We start from the raw sequence: 18045 nt of genomic DNA, 5'->3' as shown, positions 1-18045 counted from the left end.
AATAACAGTTGCATGCTAGTCTGATCAACCTGTAAACCCAGTATAGTTTTAATTGGCATAGATATATTTCTTTGGAGAAAGTACAATCACAGTAATTATAGAAAACCTGAAGAAAATAAAATAATTTTAGCGTCCCCACGGACACTCAGAGAAACACTGTTGGAATTTTATTAACAAGTGTCTCTGAGCAATCTGATTTGACTTTCTGATCATCTGTCAAACTAAAAGGAGTTGGCTTAGCAGTAGGAACAACACCAAATGTGTCCTAGCACAGATAATGAGGCAGTAGAAGCACCATTAACCACTTTAATAAGGACAAGGAAGGTACTCTCTGCTCATTAAAATGAAACAACATGTTAGGGCTCAGACTGTTTGCATCTTCCTCATCAAAGATCTGGAATGAAAGCCTTTTAATGACACTGTTTACCTTCTGTAAGACCAGTTTATAATGGGGAGGAGGGCAGATAAGATAGCAGAGGTTCCTCTCTTTTCCTCCCATTACTCTAAATCAGAATCAAAGTTATAAATGCTAAGCTAAATTCTCCATTCCATATGGAGATGGACTTGGATTTGTAGTGTTCAGTCATAGTAGAAACATTGAACTTTCCATGCATCAAATAAAGAATCAAAGCCTTCCTCACTATTTATGTGTAAGTATTTTTCATTATCACTGGAAAACATGAACTCTATCCTTCATTGACCTTGCTTCCCTCAAGGGAAATTTTTAACCTTACACAAAGTCTGTACAAATGGTTGCTAGTTAAATTAATTATTGTTGGGTTTTCCCAGCTGTGAGTCCATTTGGTTCTCATTTTCTAATTCAGGAGTTTCTAACTCGCAACCAGATCTTGCAGTAGCACTGACACCATCCTCTTGAGAACAGTCTGACAACAGCTTTTTCATTAGTACAACTATGGGAAATAATACACTATTAATCATTTTACAGGGCGTCATCCCCAGGCCCATTTTCACCAAATTGCTTTTGATTGTCTGTTAGGCCTCCACTTCTGCTTTAGAACCTGTAAACCTGAAACATTTATCCTTGGAACTGGAAAAACCTGAGGAGGGGATTTTTAATTTTTTTTTAATTTTTTTAAGAGGCAGGCTATTCTTTTCTGTACGTGGCTTTGTTAAAAAGCAAAAAAAAAGTTTGTTGATAGACATGTGTTTCTATCAAAGGTGATTTTTTGAGTATTTTCATGGTCTATGTCTGAAAAGTAATTTTATTTGATTGTCATCATCATCATTTGGTTTCAGAATGGATCCTTAAGTTTGTTACATCAAGTGTATGACTGTACTAAAGGACAATGGAAAACTTTAAAATGAAGTGTTTGATGATCTACATTAATTCATCACTTCTCCAAAATGCTCATATTCAGGCAAAGTTTTGACCCAAATACCTCTGGGGTGTTTCAGGCTGTATACATTCACTTGCTGAAATTCATTTAAATACTGATAAGGATGCTTAACACTTTATATATATATATATATATATATATGTTTATATATGTTTATATATGTATAAATCATTATTATTTAACTCAGTGTAGGAAGTGACAGAGTGTCCCACTGTCCCTGTAGAAGCCAGGGGGAAGGCTGTAAACCTGCCTTGCCATGAGCTGTCTTTATGGAGCAATACTGTGGTCCTACATCAGCTTGCTAGTTTACCAGTGTCTTAAATGTTTCGTTGTTTAGAGTAATTGTTACTCCGTGTAACATGCAGAAAGTTTTTTCAGGTAATCAACTTAATTATGTTAATGATGTTAATTCATTTAGGAATTATGTAGCAAAGTCGGTATGATGTGATGCAAAAAGGCACAAACATCCCCTGCTTTTGATGGAAGCAAAGCTGTGTCTGGTGCGAGCGTTGGGCCATCATGTCAATATTTTCAGTCAATGCAGCTTTACAAAACAAGCTGTATCCATGTGGCTTTTCAGTATTCCTAAAAGTAAAAGGCTTGAAAATATGGTAACTCTGGGGGTCTCAGAGCAGTTTGGAGCAATGCAGGTTGGGCTGACATTGACTGTGATACCATTCCCAGAAGTACCAATTAGTTGGCAGTGCTTGGAGGGAGAGTGATTGTTCTGAGGGCACCTATGGGTATAGTGTTCCTGCCTCCGCTGGTCTAATTATACACGTGCCAGAAACCCACTCACAGCAACAAATTTATACAAAAGTGAAGCCTCTGCATTCTCATTTCTGAAGATTTTTTAGTTAATTATTGTTACGCCAGGGACATTACTTCATCTTTCACAAAATCCAGAAAGGTATTCCAGCTGTGTGGCTGCCAGAACAAAGAAAACATTTGGTATTCCAGCAAAAGAGCATACCCCTAACCATGTACATGAGAGATCTGAAGAGCAAAGAAGTGACAAGTAAGGTGGACCCACAACTTTAATCCTACTTGTGTTCAGCTGGAGGCAAAATGTAGATGATAAAGGACTTTGTATACCTGTAATGTGATTTCCTTCCCTCAAAAGAACTTCTTGTAGAGCATCACATATTGTCTGCATCTCAGCACTAGCTTCCTTTTTCACATTTCTTTAATACACATTTTAAAGAGCTGGTTTGACTTTTTAACTTACTTAATATACTTACTTAATATAATGTGTACAATATCCAGTGGCTAAGCTATTAAATTAAAATTAATATTAAATTTAAAATATTTTAATCATGAGCTGAATGGTGCCAGAAAGAAAACAGTAGAGTGTAAACCTTTTTTTTTCTCATTTTATTTAGTAGTATTGAGTAAAGGGAATTTTTATGAAGACAAGAGCAAAATGTAACATTTAATTCTTTGCCCCTTTTTTCACTACAAGTCCTTTACTTGTCTTCTATTATTTTGGGAAGACAGCTTCTGGGCAGATGTTTCATCAAATTGTTGAGTTTCAACTCCTTTATTCTGTTCATATAAGCTTTAGGTAACTGTGATGTGCTGCTATACCCAGGTTTTTGTGTGCAATGCCAAATCCTCTTCCAAAGCAGTGCTACACATAACTTTCAGCTGATTACACTGCACATGTTTGACTGATAACTGAAGAGCCTGGTTGTATTGGCACAGATTTCCCAATAGGGCTTCAGCCCATGTCAGATCAAATCTTTAGCTTTAGCTTTTAAATTTCCAGATATTTGTCGTTCTATAAAATACAAGATACAGTTTAGAAGGAAAATAAATTCAGACATTATCCAGTCAAATTCTTCTGAGATGCATTTAGATCTAACCACAAAGCCACAAACCATAGCTTGCCAGCTGGACTTCTGATGAGTGTACATTATATTCTCTGCTCAACTTAAAATTATCCTTCCTGTTGAGAAGAAAAATACTGACAAAACCAACTGGAAGGGCAAACAGTTCAGTTTCTCAAGGCAGGTTACTGCCTTGTACTGTCAGTTGTCCATGACAGTGCCCCTGTGCCCTTGCAGTGAAGGGAGTGTCCATCCAGTCACTTTGGGCTGCTGAGCAACAAGACAAAGTGAAAAATTTCATAGAATGTCAAGAGCTGGATCATCCTTTAGGAAATCAAGTGACAAAAAGTAAGCTCAGAGAGTAGAAAGCTGCCTGGATCTTAACTTATGCCAAGTAATAGAAATTTGATAATGACAAAATTAATGTCAGCTTTCAGTAATTTCTTCTAAAGCTTTAAGGTAGGATGCTGACATTTATGGCTTAAGTGCTCTCTGGAAAGGACTCTATAGAAACCAATGTAGGTCAGTGAATTAATTTAGAAGAGTCCTAAGTGACACTGGCTTGTATTCCTTGTCCTCCCACTCACTGTGTTGTGACCTTGAATTTTACAGGAGTAGAAGCTAATATGTTTTACTGTATTGTATTTAAAGATTATGATTTCTTACTTAAGATAATAAATGGTAGCTTATTCAATCATAAGAGCAACCTTGAACTAGATTATTCTCTTCATCACCACTGTATTGAATGTAGCTTTTTTTTTATGATGATTTGCAGTGATTTTCTTTAAAAGGAGCCAATACCTTTTCTAAATTGTTCACATTTGAGAATAGTCTTAGAAAATATTGAAGCTGAAAGGACTACAGTACTTCTGAAGACACTAAGTAAACATCTCAAACGAAGAGAGGGAGGCAATTTTCATGCTTTGTGAATTTTCATTAAAATACTGTTTTGAAGGGTTGTGAACAGGATTCAAATTTAAGTTGTGATTACTTCCTCCTTATGCCTCTGTTACAGTTGAGGTTTTGAATTTGGTTGTTTCCTTTTTATTTTGAATAGTGCATAGGATAAAAACCTGCATTTGAAGTGAAATAACCTCGAAATTTCAGACTATAGATTGTATTAATATATATGTGATAACTGGGTACTTTGCAATACATATGTGTATATGTGTGTTCCAAACATTACTATTTTTCTCCAATCCACTGGAAAATACAACTCTTATATCAGTACTTCATACAGAAAAGAAGTCAAAGATAGAAGATTAATTCTGAATCACAATTATGAGTCAGTGAATGAATTTCATATAGGATCACTTGAAAAACAATGAAATGAACTGTCTATGTAATAAGAGTATTTTAAGCTAGATTTAGAGTATCTTAACTGTCCAGTATTAGAATGAAATTACTGCTGACTGTGGCATGACCTTAGGCAATGGACACTCCAGAGGAAAGAACTTTATTTATGTTGTTTTTTCCTTATGTTGCCCTTTGCTAGATCCTAGCTTGATCCTTAATACAAAGAGTACATAGTAAGAACTAACAGAATAATTCAGTGTTTCACGTTCTGGGGGATACATCAAGTCTGTCCTGGTAATTTGCGGAAGTACCAGCAGAAGGATTCTCCCGTGCATGGTCTCATCCCACATGCCAATCTACAGAACACTGTATTTAACCCAGAACCATTCATTATGTTCTTTTTGAATTATTTTGGGGAACCATCCTGATTCTTTCCTCACATCTCTCAGTTTCACAGGAGATTCAAAGCTAGCCTCTAGCATGCGCTACGTGGAGACACAGTCTATGCAGATTGGAGCTTCGTATATGATCCAGTTCAACTTGGTAATGGGCTGTGGTCAGGCCTTTACCCCTCATATGGACAACCAGGTGAAACTGGAGTACTCCACCAACCACGGTCTCACATGGCATCTTGTTCAGGAGGTGAGGTCGTTTGTCTTCCATAAACTCTGCTTTTTATAAAGATAGTCTGAAGTACACTTTTGGCATTGAACAAAGATGGTTTCCTTTTTTCACCTTCCAATAAAGAAATGCTCAGTTGTAATCAGTCAAAATTACTAATAGAGGTATTTAGACTGTTCCTCGTAATATTTGGAAGAAAGGTATCTGAAAGCCTGAAATACAAAATTGTGACAGGAATGCACCAATGCTGGGAAAAAAAATTGACCCACAGTTAGAGCTGCAGGGCAATGGCTGAGATCTTTCCTGTGCTATTGCTTTGTTTTTTTAAGCAAAATGCATCTACTGTTTCCTGGAATTTAAATGGATAGAAATTCTTTCTGCCCTTGTGCGCAGCCATTTCGTAAATGGAAAGCACATTCCTTCAGGGGATTGTAATGTAGAGCCTTTCATCTCCCACCCCTGGTTCAAACACAGTCCAGGGCTGTAATGACCGGCTGTTTCCCCCGCTCTGCTCCAAGTGCAAATAGCAGCCGTGGCTGCTCTTTCCCCGGGTGGCTCAGTGCTGTCTCAGCACAAATGTGAGCAGCACATTTGGCCATAGTTCATGCTCTTGTTTTCCCTCTTAGATTTAAAGCTGGACTTTCCCTGGCCTCCGGTGAGCTCACCAAGGTCCTTTGGCTGCCTCTGAGCAGGTTCAGAGGGTGTCAGGGAACTTGTCCTACAGCCTTTTCACTGCCGGCTCTGCAGGCTCACCAAAGGATTTGTGTGTCAAGTTCCAAACCTTCTATGAGCAATTAAAGCTTTGCTGGTTACCCTTGCCATGTTGTGTTTTGCCACATTTACTTTGGTGGGCATAATAAAGAAATGGCAATAAATGAATTTTTAAACTCTGGAAATCCAAATAATGATTTCTGACCTTAAACAGAATCCAGAGGAAAGCTATAAGTCATTTATTTTAAACACTGTTCATGTATTTTATACCTAGCAGGCATCATCATGGTGTCCAAGAATAGTTCCTAGCAGTGGGTGTTTGGGGTTTGTGCTTGCCATCAGTTGAAGATACATTGCCTTCAGATTTTAGTGCTCCTTTCCTTGCTCAGTAGGGCTGAGTTCAGAGAGAACATGCAGCCAAATTATTTTTCTCACACCACCCATGTTGCTGTGATAAAGGAGTATTTGTAGTATATTTCAAGGACATAATCTGGCAAATAAACAAAACACTAATTAATTAAAATGTTTGAAAATTTTGTTTGCTTTGTGAGCACTGATCAGATCCTGTTTTCTGCAATCATTTTGGGGAGATGAATCAAGAAAAAATGTTTGAAAATTGCTAGAAAGGGAACTAAGCCTTTAGAAAATCTACTAAAAAAAAACAAAACAAGGTCTCAGATCTTCATTTAATACGCTAAGATATTTGAGCAATAAATTTCTCTGTAAAATAATATATTCTCCCTTTCTTCATATTTAATTAATAACTATTACTGTATAATTGTATAAGAATGAATATTCTTAATTGCCATAACTTATGTAGAGAGTCACTGCTTTATTATCAGTTTCAGAACAGTTAAAGTCAGCTACTTGCATGAGCAGGTGTCTGTTCTCTTGCCTGATACCCTTCTTGGGGATGAACACAGCAGTGACCAGCAAAATACTCTTGGGCATGTGGGGATGGTCAGGAGAAGCTGTGCTGTGGCAGGAAGGGGCAGAAGGGACTCTAGATTGGTAGCTAGAAGAGGATCATGCAGGTTGGTAGTAGCTTCCAAGCACTTTATTAATACCTCATAGGGCAGTTTCTTGGGTGCTGTTCTGGAAAAATATAATTAAATTAATGGAATATTGCAAAAAATGAAGTAACACAGAAAACAGTAAGACTCTGGAATAATGGATTTCATTTATATTTAATATTAAAAAGATGTGACAATGATCATATTTTCTGAATCAAAAAAGAAAAAGAGATAGAATTTGGGAAACAGACCTTAACAGGAATCTGAATTAAATGCAGAAATAGTCCTAGAAGCAGTAGGGAAGAATTTACACCTCTTGCTGTACGTGTCAAAGCTAACACAGCTGCAGAGCTTGGGAAGGGCCTATGGACACAACTTTAGTAGGCTGTGGTTGGGCCGTCTTGTGTGGCTCTGTTTGTTCCTACTGCTGCTCCCCATTGCAGGTGGAGGGTGTGGGGCCAGCCAGGATGCCCAGGCAAAGCCCCACAAGCAGGTTTCTAAAATGACCTTTATGATAGTCTGGAGGTCACTTCCATAGACTTACTTCATATTGGTCTTGTAGCCTTTCTTCATAGTCCATGGTGGATGCTGGGGTGAAGATAGTGAAAAACAAAGAGATAGACATTCCTCGTGGAGGAAAGCAAAACATTACCAGTCATGAATGCTAAACTCTTTAAATAGATTCATATGGCTTTCCTCCATCCTCACTTGTACTACTAGTTTACAGAGAAATTTCTCCATATCATGCCAGGATTTTTCTCTTCTGGGTCTTTCACTCCAACATCTGGACCCAGACAAGCTCCTGTTTCTGTGAATGTTTGACCCTTGTTTCTGTTCCCAATTATTCCTCAGCATTAAATCTGATTTTTAAATGTTTTATTTTAAGGAATGTCTTCCCAGTATGCCGAGCTGTCAGGAGTTTACATCAGCAAGTATTTACCACTCCAGTGAATTCACTCAGTGGAGGAGAATTACTGTTCTTCTACCACAGAAGACTTGGTAAGCATTTATGTCCTATCTTTAAATTATTTTGGGGGGCAAGGGGGGGCAGGGGAGGGGGATGTTGTGCAGAAAATTTATCACATCAATTGCTGTGACAAAGATCGAGTCCTCTGCAGGTCATACTCAAGCCAATAGGTGCAGTGCCAGGGCTGACCCAGTCCCAGGTATTTCCCAGAAAATGCATTCCTTACATAACTAGAAAATGAAATGTTGGTGAAGTCAACAGAAACTATTGTTTAGGATTGTTTTTAATACATACTCTGACTCTCCTAATAAAGTTCATACTTTTCAAAAATAGTGGCACTTGTCTATAAATGCCCTATTGAAGGAAAGCTTTATTTGGATTGTTAATTTTTATTTTGTACATTCCTTATTGTTTTTATCTTCAGACCAAAGCCTTGTATAAACAATAACTAATGATTCATTTCTGGGAATTTTTTAACTCTTATTTCTTTTTATAGCATGTCTTAAAAAATAACATTCTCTCCTGCAAAAAAAAGAGAAACAAAAATTAACAGAAAGCCTATTCATCTTGTTGTAATCAAACTTGATTTGCCTCCCCTAAAATTTGTGTTTATTAACTAAATTGTTTCTGTCATTGTTTATTTTTAAATCTTTATTATAACATACAAATAAAAAGTTGTCATAAATCCCAAAAATCTTCAGGGCATCCTTCATCTGAGAATTTAATTACCGCAATTAGAGTTACATTTTGATTATGTTTGACCTGAATCCATCACAGCAATTGCAATGAGAGCTTGCTCAGATTAAGTCATCATTGTATTTCCCCATCTTTCATCATTATTTTTTTGCACTCTGCATGGCCTCAGCACAGCCTATTTCCATCAATCACACCACAATGATACCTTCTTTCAACACACTGGCCCTTTTTACAGTACAGCAAATATTCAGAATCTCCTATTTCTAGGCAAAACCTCAAAGGCAAATATTGAATCCTTAGAACATATCATATCAGATAATTCCAAACGGTGCAAATAAGTCCACAAGTAACTGCTTTGTAGTTAGATTATAAATGTAGTAAATCTTACATGCCATTATGTTCCACCATCTGCAAAATCTTGGGCACTTAAGAGTTTAAAAAGCATCTACAACTTTGTGGGTTACAATCTAAAGTAGGCTGTTATCCCTAATTTATAAAATATTTACTGTACTCAAAGTTATTATACATTGTGTATTTGATGAAGATACCAATGTTGTGGCCCTCTTTTTCTTTAGGATCTACTACTAATTTTTCTCTGCATATGAGGTGACAGAAGCATATAATTCCATTTTAATTTAGGAGACTGTAGGGAGAAATTATGATAAAGTAATAGCCGGGTTCCTGTTCTATGCTGTGCACAAATCATAAATATTTCACACTCTGGTATCTGAAGGGATTCCCGTCTGTTAGCAGAGTTTTGTTTGTAATTAAGGCACAAATTACCACAGAAAATCTCGTTGCTCTTCATAGAACACATTTTCTGTGTTGTGTTATCAGGGTGAAGAGGAAGGCTGGCTGCATGTTCCCAACCAAACGCAATCCAGCACACCACACGCATCTGTCTCTCACTGCTTTCCCTCTTTCTAATGCTCCTTTCCACTGGCTAGGAGCAGGCCAAGGGCTCAACAGCATTTTTGGGTTGAGATTGGAAGGGGATTTTTTTACAGGTTTTTAGAGCAGATCTGTGAGCAGAGAGCAAGTTTCTGTGTTTCCAAAGCCTGGGCACTATTGGTGACAATTTGGTGTGCAGCTCTCTGCAGCCAGCCCAGCCACACAGAGAGCGCTGTTCCAGGGCCTGGCAGTGTGTTCTGCAGGGCTTCTCTCTCCCTCCTTCTCCTATCCCTTCCCCACCTGCATCCACCACTCAGAGGCAAAACCTTAGTGATGGCCAGGAAGAACAGTGCAGAGGCAGAGAGCCAGGTCTGCCTTCCCAAAACTGGGGTGAGGAGGAGAGATCTCTGGACCTTCCTTCTGTTTCAAGCACACAAGACAAAGCCTGCCAAATACAGAGCCAGGGAGACAAACCACCTGAGCGAGGACTTGGGAATGTCTCATTAGCCTTGTTCTGGCCCTTGCTGGCCTCGGCATGCCCTCACACCCCTGCGCAGCCCTGCTGTGGTTGCTGGAGCTTTTATCCCTGGATGCAGAGCTCTCAGCTGAGGGTTTGCACCTTGGGCGTGTGGCTGGTGTCAGGCTGCGGCACTGTGCTCAGGCAGCTGGAAAATTGTTCAAAACAGCACCTATTTCTCTTGTAAAACTTCCTGGGTGTGCTGGTATTTCTGCAGATCTGTAGATGTTCTGCATCTAGCAAGCATGAGTTTACAAAGTCCCCATGTTACGTGAGGTTTGGGATGGTAGAAAATCCCCTGCAAGAATGAGACTTGTATTGAAGAAATGAAATGTAAGCACCTGCTTGCTGAAATTGTATTGTACTTGAACTGAACATTTCTAACACTGATGAAAATTAATTTCAGTTTCATGCAAGGCATTTACATATGAACAGGCTTTAATGAGATACAAGCAGCTGTCAGTTGCTGACTTCATAAACAAATCAACACCTAATGACTGAATGAGAGCTTCAGGATAATTGGGTAAATGTAATTATGGTAACTCAGAAGGTAGCAAATATAATTTTATCAGCCACAAATTTGCATTAGATCATTAAGGCTTTTAATATCAGGAGGGAAGGCAATGATTTTATTTTAACTCACATATCAGAAAAATTTTATAACAGAACATCATTTCACTCACAGTACTTCTGGGAGACGATTTCCTTGTGCTTATGTAAAATGTCACACAACAAAAATGACTTTTATTTGACATCAACCTGACTTAGATATAATGTCATTAGAGAGCCAGATTACTTTCCAGTCCCATTAAAAAAAAAAAAAAAGGAAAGAAAAGAAAAGAAAAGAAAAAAAAAAAAAAAAAAAAAGAAGCTATGAAGAGCTAGGGAAGTTTATTCTGCTTTCATAGCTCCTCGGTGCTGCACTTCCCATTTCAATAATGTCCAAATGGTGACTGTCCAGAAAACCAGTGTTTTATCACTGAGAATGCAGCTGACACTCATCTCCTTATTCTCTTTTCTTAATTAACATGGCTTTTTTAAATGGTTGATTACCATTTTTAACAGCATAATCCTCTTAAGCTGTTGTTACCTTGAGAAGCAGAGCAGCCTTGGAAAGCTTTCAAAAACAGGAGCAGGACTGGTTTTTCAGCAGCATTGCTTTTACAATTGTCAATTCAGCCTCACACACATTATCCCTCACCCAGGGAGGAATCCGAATGCATAGAGTTTTACCTGCCCACAGCCGTGTGACAATGGCACTGCTTCCCACAGGACCCCTGGCAGCAGCCTGGGTGGGGAGGTGAGGGCAGCCCCTTGTCCCCTAAGGCTTGGGGCAAAGGGATTCCCGTGGTGGCAAAGGTGTCCCCAGGGCAGAGCTGTGCTGTCCCCAGGGCAGGGCTGTGCTGTCCCCAGGGCAGGGCTGTGCTGTCCCCAGGGTAGAGCTGTGCTGTCCCCAGGGCAGGGCTGTGCTGTCCCCAGGGCAGGGCTGTGCTGTCCCCAGGGTAGAGCTGTGCTGTCCCCAGGGCAGGGCTGTGCTGTCCCCAGGGCAGGGCTGTGCTGTCCCCAGGGTAGAGCTGTGCTGTCCCCAGGGCAGGGCTGTGCTGTCCCCAGGGCAGGGCTGTGCTGTCCCCAGGGCAGAGCTGTGCTGTCCCCAGGGTAGGGCTGTGCTGTCCCCAGGGTAGAGCTGTGCTGTCCCCAGGGCAGAGCTGTGCTGTCCCCAGGGCAGGGCTGTGCTGTCCCCAGGGTAGGGCTGTGCTGTCCCCAGGGCAGGGCTGTGCTGTCCCCAGGGCAGAGCTGTCTGTCTGCAGATAAAGTAACTCCTCCCTGCTGGGATGTGGCCACATGTTCATCTCCAGGTGGTAATGAGCCTCCTTCCTCCCCTCCCCTCAAATGAGGGAAACAAACCTGCAAACGCTGCATTCGTCTGGGGCACTTCTAAGTAACAAGCGGAGCTGAGAGCACCCTTGGCTTGACATGCAGCCAACATCTGGAGCGCGAGGAGGCAGATGGAGCTCTGTGCCTGGCAGGGTGGCAGTCCCCTGGAGCAGGAATGGGACCATGAGGCTCTCCAGGGAAACATTTCGGTCAGGTGAAACCCACAGGATCCCCAGCAAAGGGCTGTCAGCTCTGGTGCAGCTCTGTGCCTTGCGGTGCGCGCCCAGCCCTGGCAACAGCCCCAAAGCAGAGCTGCACAGGGATCTCCTCGGCTGGGGCTCAGGTGTGCTGCTCCCCTGGGCACAGAGGTGTCCTCTGTCACTGCTCAGGCCTGGGCTCTCCCCACTGCTGGTGTAGGTCAGGTGTGAGCCTTGTGCCCAGGACCAGCCCTGCACAGCCACCCTTCAGGGTTGTTTGCGCCTGCCAGCAGCCAGCAAGCGGCCGAGGCAACGCCATCAATGCCGCACCAAGCTCTCTTTGAGGGGCACCACCACTTGCTGGGCACCATGAGACTTCCATGGCATGGCAAAATTGCCTCTGTATCGCTGTAAATCTCCCCCAGTTTGCTGTAAATATCCCGGGGCTGCAGAGTCTCACACCCCAACTCCACCCATACACCCTCCCTGATGAAAAACAGAGATGCCCAAACACAGTGCTCTCCCTCCTGTTACCTGGGAAAATAACATGATAGCTTTACTGTGCTGGGATTTCACAGGGGGAGTGTTTGCCTGCTCTAACACTGTTCTTTGGTTTCAGTATTGTCATTTTCCCCAGCACACATTAGAGTTAACACCAGTCATTACAGCTCTTTCCAGAGCCTACAGCCTCTGTGAGGGCTCTCTGTGGTGCCATTGATGCGAACATGAACCTCAGCACCAAAGTGATGTGCTGACTTCAGAGCACTCCAAAAATAAATAGTAAATAATTGCAGTCAATATTGACTGCCCATTGTGCCTACACAAGCTTAGGAAGTCCTTCATGTGCTGATTACTGGCACTGTACACTTTTAATGGATAATTCATAGCTCTTGTAATGTAACCCATCAATACATTATATCCTGAGGGACTATTTAATCAGCAGATTTGCCCCTGCAGATTAACTCTGAGTGCTGTAAAAATGCTCACAGTATTTGCAATATCAAACAGATACTTAAAATAGGCAACAAGGGTCATTTCAATTAAAAATCAAGCCCTTGGGCAGCTTCACTTGTTTTTTAAAGAAATTCCAAACTGATATTTTAAAAATTTATCCACACATGTACCAAACTTCTCATATGTGCCAGAGTGGCTAATTGCTCTGACACTCTGTCCACTTCAGCTGCACAGGCCTGCTCTATTCGTTTTTTCACTTCCATACGTGTGAGCAGGTGGCTCAGCCACCTTTACAATATTCATTTTAATAAGTCTTATTCTACATAAATTATTGGGGGTGGGGAAAGGGCTTTGTATCTCAAAGAAGAGTAACAGCATTATATCCTGTGCCATCATTAAGTAACCATATGGCTCAGAAACAAGCTAGAAAAGAAGCTTCTAATAGGAACCACCTGCTTCTCATCCTCAGCACCCCCAACCAGCCCTTGGCCAGACATAGTCCTGTCCCATTTTAAAACTGGATTTTTAATTCTCTTCAGTCAGCCTTGCTTTCTGTGTCCTACTCCTCCACAAAAGTGCAATCCAGCCTCAGTGCCCACATTGCCACCACCACCCCTTTTTACCCAGACCGGTTGTGCAGCCAGCACAGCTCCTTTCACTCCTCCATGAAGAACAATTTCCCACCTTTGTTTCACTTCACATGCAATGAATTTTTCTTAATCTCACTCTGACACGTGGAGGGTCTCTGTGTCCTCCCTTTGGGAGTGGCCACCAGTCAGTGTCTGTGACCTGTTGGATGTGCCCAGTTTGGCAGGGCAGCTTGAAAAGGCTTCATGATAACAAAGATTGCTTTTCTCATGATTCACTTTCTTCTCCAGCCTTGGTTTTTGAGGTTGGTGGGTGTCAGGCTGGGTTTGGCTAGCAGGAGTCACTCCCATGGAAAATGTCAATGTTCCATTGGACAATCTCCTAAAGGCCCAACAGGAAGAGTTTTTAATGGATAATATTAGCTGACTTCACTATTGGAAAGAAAAACAAGCTGTGGATGATAAAACTATTTAGAAAGGAGAAGCTAAAGCAAGGTTTTGTGCTTGAAGAATATTACAAATATCCAGAGTTTATTTAGGCAAGAAATTTAATTTGATGATTCACCACCATGAACTTTGGGTGTTACAGATTTTGGGTTGGTGGCCAAGAGCAAGCTGTTTGCAGTGTGGAAAAAAAATAGGTGCAATGAAACAGGACCTTTGTCAAAAACTTGTGCTCTCAGTGTCACTAGCGATATGTGAGCAAAATCTAGTTTAGGATCATCCTGACAAAAAAAAAAAATTATATCTAAGAAAAAGAGTCAACTATTGTTGAATGGAAATAGTTTGTATTCACTTACACTCAAGAACTTTAATAAATATCAGGAGAAACCTCTTTAGACAGTTTATGACCTGTTAACTGTGACCAAAAATAAAAAAACCAAAATCATGCCCTAGATTCACCTTTCCAATTATGCAACTATAACACAATAAAAATCCAGTAATATTCATATCTAGGCTTACCTTAAAATAATGCTCAAAACCCCTGCAATGTGCTTTTCCTCAGAAATATAACTGTCATCAGTCATCAATCACTGGAAAGGCCATTATATAGCCCTGTGCAGTGAGTGGCATCATCTAGAAAGTTAAATTGCAAGAATCTGTCTTTGACTGGTCCAGCCTTTGCACCCTAGGCTGTGACTGGGATACTAACTTCACTTTATTTTGTTGTTGTTGTTACATTTTACCTCTTTTCCTGCCATTCTGTAAAGAATCGAAAATGAATGCATTGTTATTGATTTTAAGGTCCAGTGCCACACGTTTCCGCTGGAGTCAGTGCTACTACACAGCCCAGGATGAGTGGGCCTTGGACAACATCTACATCGGCCAGCAGTGTCCCAACATGTGCAGTGGGCATGGCTGGTGTGACCACGGTGTTTGCAGGTATGAAGCATTTGTCAGTCCCTCTTAACAATGCTCTCCTGATCTTCAGGTACCCTACTATTTTCCATACTTTCCTTTTCTTGGCTGTTGTTCCTATTTTTGGACGAAACATTAGAAGAACAAAAGCACTATGAGGAGCTGACCATTCAAGCAGCATTAGCAGACAGTAGTTATTTTGGCTTGTTTCCACAATGCAAAACTGCAGTCCCAGAATTATTTGTTAATTATAATAAATTTATTATATAATAAATATATTTGCTATTATAATAAATTGAATTTCATAAGGTCAGCATGCTACCTTAACTAATTGTTAGTGTCAGATAAAGTCCTTAAAAATTGTTTTGCTTATGCTTCCTTCCAGGTGTGATTCAGGGTTTCGGGGCACTGAATGTCAGCCTGAAAATTCCCTCTCTTCAACCATCATGTCTGATTTTGAGAATGCAGATACCCTGAAGACAGAGTGGCAGGAAGTTATTGGGGGAGAGATCGTCAAGCCTGAGGAGGGCTGTGGGGTCATCTCATCTGGCTCCTCTCTCTACTTCAACAAGGTACTCCAGAGGGCTGGGAGTCTGATAAAGGCACATACTGTAGGTTTCTGTGGCTGTGTGGCAAAGAAAAGGGAGGCGGCAGAAAGCTGCCCGTAGTATTAGAAGAGCGTTAAACAGCACAGCTGTGCTCTGCAGGTAAAGAACAAAGCAGTCAAAAGAGATAGGGAAAGACACAAGCACGATGTATTCAAGAAATTGCAGCTGTAATGAAAGGTAATAAATTGCCAGTGTGCTGGGAAGCGTGTAAATTCACAATGTCTTACTTGTACATCATCTTCTTTAAGATTCAGTTCGCAACATCCAGCAGCTCCCATTTGTTTCTTCTGTACTGCCCTGGGTAAGAGATAGGGAAAGGTTGGCTTTCTGGGGCACAAGCAGCTTAATTTGAGGTCACAGCAACAGGACCATTGAGAAAACCTGTTTTTTCAGGCTTTTAGAAAATGTTTAACCAGAAGGAGTATATTCTTTTGTATAACTTGGATACTTTGCAGACAAAAACAATAATAGAACAGGAAGGAGATATAGGGAATTCTGCTAATTAGTAGCAATTATAGCTAAAATAAAAGGAGATCTTTATGACCAGATGTAAGATTATGCATTGTAATCACAGATTTATTTTTGTATTGTTGCTCCTCAGGTCTAGTACTAAGGTTTGTTTTGTTCTTAATTGAAAGGAAGTGTATAAATGCAGCTATGTGCTTTCTTTTAAAGGTTTGATCAAACTGCCACTGCTGTCATGAAAGTCAGATTAGTCCCAGAAGAATAACCCAATATGCAACACTGTGTAATTGTGTGTTGTTTACCTCATTACAAAAATCTAACCCATGAAATAATTTTCAGCACTCCTACATAGTCTCACATCCAGCTCCCCTGGAAATGGAGCTCTGCACTGAAAATTTCGTAATAGACCAATCAGTATAACTAGCTAATTGTGATAATTGGATTTTTATGCATAATTGTCTTCCCTGTTAGATGTTTTTCCTTCTGGCTTGGTTCCTTATGCCAAGTTTCTCAAAAGTAGTTTGCTAAATTAGAATTAACCTGCTATGATCTTTCTTCTGATTCCTGCTAAGGAGGAGTGAAAAACTCATTTAGAAATTCTTGGCTTCTTTCTATTGATCTCTAAGGGTTATGTTATCACTCATTTCTTGAGAAGTAGCAGTCTGTGCTGTCAACAGAAGGTGGTTTATTTAATTTCTGTTTAGATCTTTCTCAAGGTGCCAAGGGGCCATACTGGTAGATAATAAAAAATTATTTTTATAGTTGCCAAACAGTTCTGTATTGTTTTGGGGAGCTCATATTCACATTTCTTTTCATTTGCTCAAACAGCCACTTTTTATTTGAATGTCTAATGTTTGCTGCCATAATCAATTATTGCTGCCAGAATTAATGTTGGCTTCGTTCTGACAACCCTCTATCTTTTGTTTTACAGCTCATTTTAATCAATTGTAGGTGTGTTCACAATTCAGAGCTCTTTCAATTAGCCCCTGCAATTCCCCCAAGGCTTCATGTCACTCATGCCCTCTCTCAATTAACCTGGTTCTGTGATTTCCCCTTTGGCAGGCAGAGCTGCTGTGGGGTGCAGATATGGAAACCCACCTCTAATAGTTTTAGAGGCAGAGCTTTACCCACTGCAGGTCAGTATGCTGGGTGCCCCCAGCTAGCCAAGACACACCAGCCCATGGCCAGCAAGGGTGTTTGCAGCTTAATTACCCTTTACTGGCTTGATTTGGTGGTGATAGTTTCAAATTCCAGTGTCTCCTATGAAGCTGAAAGCGAGCTACCCAGAAAGATTATCAGTGTCACCTTGGCCAGCATTAGCCATGTGGGGCTGTACCAGGAAGCTTTGCATCCAAGACTGAGTTCTCACTCTCAGGGCACCATCCAGGAGGGAATTCCCATCTCAGCTGGGAATAAATGACCAAATAAACCAAAACAACAAGAACAATTCCAGACGAAATCAGTATGATTGCATGCTGTATAAGCTTTTTGTGAGTCAAAGGATTCTTCACAGATTTTACTGCCTTGTCATCAATGGTACAAGCCAACAAAACTTCAGACCCCCATGTATTCAGCTTCCAGAAGTCAGACTCACAGTGTGAGGTGGCCTATTTGGTAGAGTTTGCAAATGAGCTCAGCAACCAGGCTGTTACACCAGCAAAAATAATATGTTCTGAGAAGGAAAGCAGTAGACATTTATCTCTGCTGGGTTTACCCTCAGCTGTGTAGAAAGAAGAAAGAGGATGAATGAAACAGGATTTAAATTCATCTGTCATCTTATTAAAAAACACAGATAGTATTTTAAATCTCAGCTCCTAAATCTTGTTACTTGTGTCCAGCTAGATTACGTCACTTGCTTATCTCAAGTTTGTTTGGAAATTTGTCGTAAAGATCCTAAATGTACAAGTGAGAGAGAAAAACACAAACATTACTTAAAACATAGGTGTCATAACTTAGCCTTGGTTTTCCTTTTTTAAACTGTTTTATGCTTGGAGATGGACAGAAACCCTCTTCTTTTTTTTTTTTTTTTTTTTTTTTTTTTTTTTTTAAGGGGATTAGAAACAGTAGTCATGATGAGCAGTCCTGGTCCATTTTGGGGGAT

At 40.5% G+C, this 18045-nt stretch overlaps 1 protein-coding gene across 2 annotated transcripts in view; it reads left to right on the top strand.

The window, feature by feature from the left end:
- LOC131592824 (reelin) overlaps positions 1 to 18045 on the top strand; it is a 273205-nt gene that overhangs the window by 183262 nt on the left and 71898 nt on the right. For both annotated transcript variants that reach the window (XM_058864623.1, XM_058864624.1), the window contains exons 21-24: positions 4933 to 5125; positions 7715 to 7827; positions 14758 to 14895; positions 15257 to 15443. In XM_058864623.1, the coding sequence (XP_058720606.1) occupies positions 4933 to 5125; positions 7715 to 7827; positions 14758 to 14895; positions 15257 to 15443 (631 nt within the window). The remainder of the gene's footprint in view (positions 1 to 4932; positions 5126 to 7714; positions 7828 to 14757; positions 14896 to 15256; positions 15444 to 18045) is intronic.

This window comes from Poecile atricapillus, chromosome Z, assembly GCF_030490865.1.
Source record: "Poecile atricapillus isolate bPoeAtr1 chromosome Z, bPoeAtr1.hap1, whole genome shotgun sequence".
NCBI classification, from domain to species: Eukaryota; Metazoa; Chordata; class Aves; order Passeriformes; family Paridae; genus Poecile; species Poecile atricapillus.
The sequence above is the reverse complement of the archived record's forward strand: the minus strand, read 5'-3'. Positions and strand labels throughout refer to the sequence as shown.